The sequence below is a fragment of the Lactuca serriola genome, chromosome 4, assembly GCF_051521515.1.
Source record: "Lactuca serriola cultivar US96UC23 chromosome 4, Lser_US96UC23_V15, whole genome shotgun sequence".
Taxonomy (NCBI): domain Eukaryota; kingdom Viridiplantae; phylum Streptophyta; class Magnoliopsida; order Asterales; family Asteraceae; genus Lactuca; species Lactuca serriola.
The window spans coordinates 91,261,061-91,265,778 of record NC_136411.1 but is presented as its reverse complement, the minus strand read 5'-3'; the positions used below and the strand labels follow the sequence as shown (position 1 = coordinate 91,265,778).

Genomic DNA, 4,718 nt, shown 5'->3' with positions numbered 1-4,718 from the left:
AGTCTCTACACTTTTAATCAATTCAATTAATCCCAAAATTAATTCCAATTAATTTCTTATTAATTCCAAATTAATTATTATTATTTATTATCAATATATTAATCATATAATATATTAATAAACTATTTATTCCAATTTATTAATCATATAATAAAGCAACAATTCAGCCTCTTCATTTAAAAGTCATTCTATCCAAATACTAGTTTTGAGGGCAACCCAAAAAGGACTTTGCTTCTAATTCAAGAATATACCAATTTAGTTATTGGTTTAGACGCCTTAATCCAACATGTTTAATGTGTAATTAAAAATAGTATAAGGTTTGGTATAGAACATGAAATGTAGTTGTGTGTATGTGTGTATGAATTGTATGAAATATGCATGTTTCTATATCATTGTACTTGGATTGACTTAGTGTGTTGATACTGACACTTGTTATGTTGTATGTTTGTCATGTTGCTTTGAATGGTACAGGAAATTAAGAAGGAGTGAGACCATGGTGAGTTGGGATGCACTTTTTGGGTAGTTACTATGCGTAGTATGATACCATTTTAGGACACTTGCTTGAGTTTTCATTATACTACTTTTGAGAACTTATTGGCATGATTTGAGAACATGGTTTTAAATGGTTGTTTGAAATAAGTAACATTAGTGATGTTTTCTGAATAAACAATATAAGGCTTCTGCAAATGTTTTCTAATTTAAAAGTGGTTAAAATAAAAAGAAAAAAAATGGATGAAAAATCACAGTGTTACATATGATGCTAATGGTAAGTGAGGATTCCCAGGGCTGCAGAAATGTGTTGCGACAATTAAGTTGATGACTGTAGGGGAGTCGCTTGATTCTATTGATGATTATATTAGAATGTCTGAGAGAACTGCAAGAGAAAGTTTGTACAGATTGGCAAGAGGTGTTGTTGAAACCTTCGGTGGCGTTTATTTGCGGAAACCTTCGTTGAATGATATGCAACAACTATATGTGGCACATGAAGAAAGATATGGTTTTCGGGTATGCTTGGAAGCATTAATTACACACACTAGAAATGGAGAAATTGTCCCATGGCGTGGAAAGGCCAGTATACAAGTGGTCATCATGGAACGCCTTCATTAGTATTTGAGGTTGTTACTTCCTAAGATTTATGGATTTGGCATGCTTTTTTCAAGGTTGCAGGTTCCAACAACGACATCAACATTCTTGATCAGTCACCAATATTCAACGGTATTTTTTCAGGAAAGGTACCAGATGCTCCTTTCACAGTGAATGAAAATGAATATAACTTTGGGTATTACCTTACGGATGAAATATATCTTGTATATTCCACATTCATGAAGGGATTTCGACACCCAGTAGAACCAAGAGACAAGTTTTTCAAGAGGAGACAAGAAGGGACACGTAAGGATGTGGAACGTCCTTTTGGAGTTCTAAAGTCGAAATGACACATAGTTAAACATGCGGCACGACCATATCAGTTAGGAACTCTACAAGATATTAAGTATGCGTGTATCATAATGCATAACATGGTGATTGAAGATAAATGATAAAATATTGCGAAATATATGCCTACATAACCCAAACACGTGCAATTTCAGTCAGGGACAACGAATATTTACATAGAGTCGTTGATATTCAAGACGCACAAAAACAAAGGCAACTTCGAGAAGACTTGGCGGATTATATGTACGATGGTAAAGAATATGAAAATAGTGAATTTAGTAAAAAATATATATTTTTTCATCTTGTATTGTACTTTTTTTAGTTTTTAAATGTTATTTTTTCATTCTTGTAATGTTTTTTTAGTTTTTAAATGTTATGTTTAATTAAATAAATTAGGTTTTATTTAGATAACATGTTTAATTAAATTGCATTTGTTTTTATAAATATTAAAAAATAAATCGAAAAGAAATTATGACATGAAAATTAGTGGTGTTATAACATGTTGACTATTTCCTTAATCGGTGTTATAAGTTATAACACCCCCCCCCCTTTATGCGGTTTTCAATGCAGTCTTTCCACACACGACTAAATTTGGCCGCACAACTTTTGCTTGTTTTCTCATTTCCCTAGACCGTTGAACGGTCAAATGTCGAGTGTGTGTGTGTGTATATATATATATATATATATATATATATATATATATATATATATATAATAAACTTCGACACCTTATTTCTTCAAATCAAAATCAAATTTGTATATCTTTATATTGCTTTTTCTCTCAAAATCACTAGAAAATGTCATCATGTTCGTCTTCTGAAGAATTTCAATTTATGTTTGATGTTGTTGTTGCTTGTGCTCAAATGGCGGAGCAAATGTATGACGCTTTATGCAAGAACGCAGCCGAAAGTCCTCAACAGAGAACGCGAAGATATATTCACAAAAAACGTAAAGATGCCCAACAACGCTTGATACATGACTACTTTCATGAAAATGCCACTTTTCAAGGGTACTACTTTCGAAGACGTTTCATAATGTTCAAACCTTTATATGAACGTATAATCCAAGATTTAATGAGAGAGTGTAGTTTTTTCCAACAACGTCCCAATGCTATAGGTACATCCGATTTCACTCCCTTAAAAAAATTCACAACAGTACATCGTCAATTAGCATATGGCATCACGCCTAATGCATTTGACGAGAGTTTTAGGATGTCCGCTTGGACCGCACGAGATATTCTCCAGTTTTTTTTTTTTTTTTTTTTTTTTTTTTTTTTTTTTTTTTTTTTTTGCAAAAATGTGATTCAGTTTTATGGTCCAAAATATTTAAAGCCTACATGCAATGACATCTTACAATAGCAAGCTCATCATGCTAGTAGACATGGCTTTCATGGAATGATAGGAAGTTTAGAGTGTCTCTATTGGGCATGGGAGAATTACCTTACCTCACATCATGGTCAATTTACCCGAGGGGATTATAGTCACCCAACGGTTATACTTGAAGCAGTGGCGTCACATGATCTATGGATTTGACATGCTTTTTTTTGTTCCCTTGGTTCGATTAACTACATCAATGTTATTAATCATTCACTTGTATTTAACAACATATATGATGGATCTGCACTTGACTCATCTTTTCAAGTGCATGGAACGACATATAAGTATGGTTATGATCTTGTTGATAGGATCAGGATAGGATCTATCATGAGTATGTTGTGTTAGTTAAATCATTTTCGTGTCCACATGATTCTAGACAAAAAAAAATTAAAGAGAGCTCAAGAAAGAGCTAGGAAGTATGTTGAGCGAGCCTTTAGAACTCTTAATAAATGTTGGTACATACTAAAAAAAAAAACCAGCAATTTATTTCAGCTAGGGAAAACTTGAAGAAGTCATGTATACATGTATAATATTTCATAATATGATTATTGAACATGAAGAAACAATGGCGGAGATTCAATATTTCATTTGGGGGGCCGAAAATATAATTTGTATAAAAATTGGTGAACAGGGGGGCCATAGTCAAATTTTTATATTTTTGGACTAAATATGTATAAAATTAAAGCATAGGGACTATTTATGCCAAAAAAAATAAGGGGGGGGGGGGGGGGGCACAGCCCCCCTTAGCCCTTGAAAAGATCTACCCCTGTGAAGAAAGAGAGATATGTACGTATGACGAGCATGAAATCATCCTCGAGACATAACCAATAGAAATTGGTGGCGACGTGTACATGGATAGGAGAGCACAGATACATAGCACTGAAACATTTCACAACTTTCGCATAAACTTGGTGGAACACATTTACGAGATTAAACACATTAACCTCAATTTAGATCCCCTTGATGACTCGAAAGATGAGTTCTCGGATGAAGACTTCATGTGGTATATTTTATTTTAATTTTGGTATTTATTTTTCTTATTTGATGTGTGTGTTTTTTTAGTGTGTAGGTTTAAGATTTCTAGCTTTTTAATAATAGAATGTAATGTTTTTTTTTATTTTGAAGTAATGAAATATTATGTTTTTTTATTAAAAATGAACTTTTTATTTAAAGTAAATTGTTAAAAAAAAAAATTGGCATCACTGCTAGTATGTGGCAAGAAACCACACTTTTGTGGTAAAAAATGACATATCACTTACATGGCAGGGAATGGAATGATAAAAATGGCACTACTTCCTCCGGCCTAACATGCCTTAACACGTTGTCTAACACTTAATATTCTTAGAAAAAAAAAAAGCCAATTTCAATAATTTGAAAATCTTCCATAAAACAATCACATTATTGATTGGAAATTTTGGAGCATTTGGTAGTGTATACAGTTGAGTTTGAGTTGCGCAAGTTTGAAGAAAAATCGGGTCACGTGGTAGTGCGGGGTGGGGTAAGGGGTGTCGTGCCATAGACCACCATTTTCATTGTTTATGTACTGTGCACATCCATTGATCAATGATGATCCAACTTTGTGATAGCAAAAGGTGTCTTTTTATTTGTGGGTTTGTTTGATATTGACTACTCAGTAACCTAATTATTTATAAACAAACTAAGACACTTTTATGGTAAATATTCAACAAAAAGAATTAATTCTTCTGATTTAGTATATATCTATAAAAAAAATTAAACAACTTTCATAAAAAGAAGACAGTTGTTTGTTGAGCATAGTGCACTTAGAATGATGGGTCCGCACTTAAATGTCATAGAAGAAAATGTAAATAAGCAAAATCGCGTTGTGCACATGGAAGTTTTTCAGGTAACGTGATAAACAATTTCATCTCATATTTTATAAAAGCATGGTCT

General features: G+C 32.7%; 1 protein-coding gene across 1 annotated transcript; it reads left to right on the top strand.

Annotated features, from left to right (window-relative positions):
- The first annotated feature begins 816 nt into the window (after nt 1-816).
- Nucleotides 817-1,433, top strand: LOC145098604 (uncharacterized). The gene is made up of 2 exons (XM_079036230.1): nt 817-1,005; nt 1,161-1,433. The coding sequence occupies exons 1-2, from the start codon at nt 817-819 to the stop codon at nt 1,431-1,433; spliced, it is 462 nt and encodes a 153-aa protein (XP_078892356.1).
- Nucleotides 1,434-4,718: the final 3,285 nt, after the last annotated feature.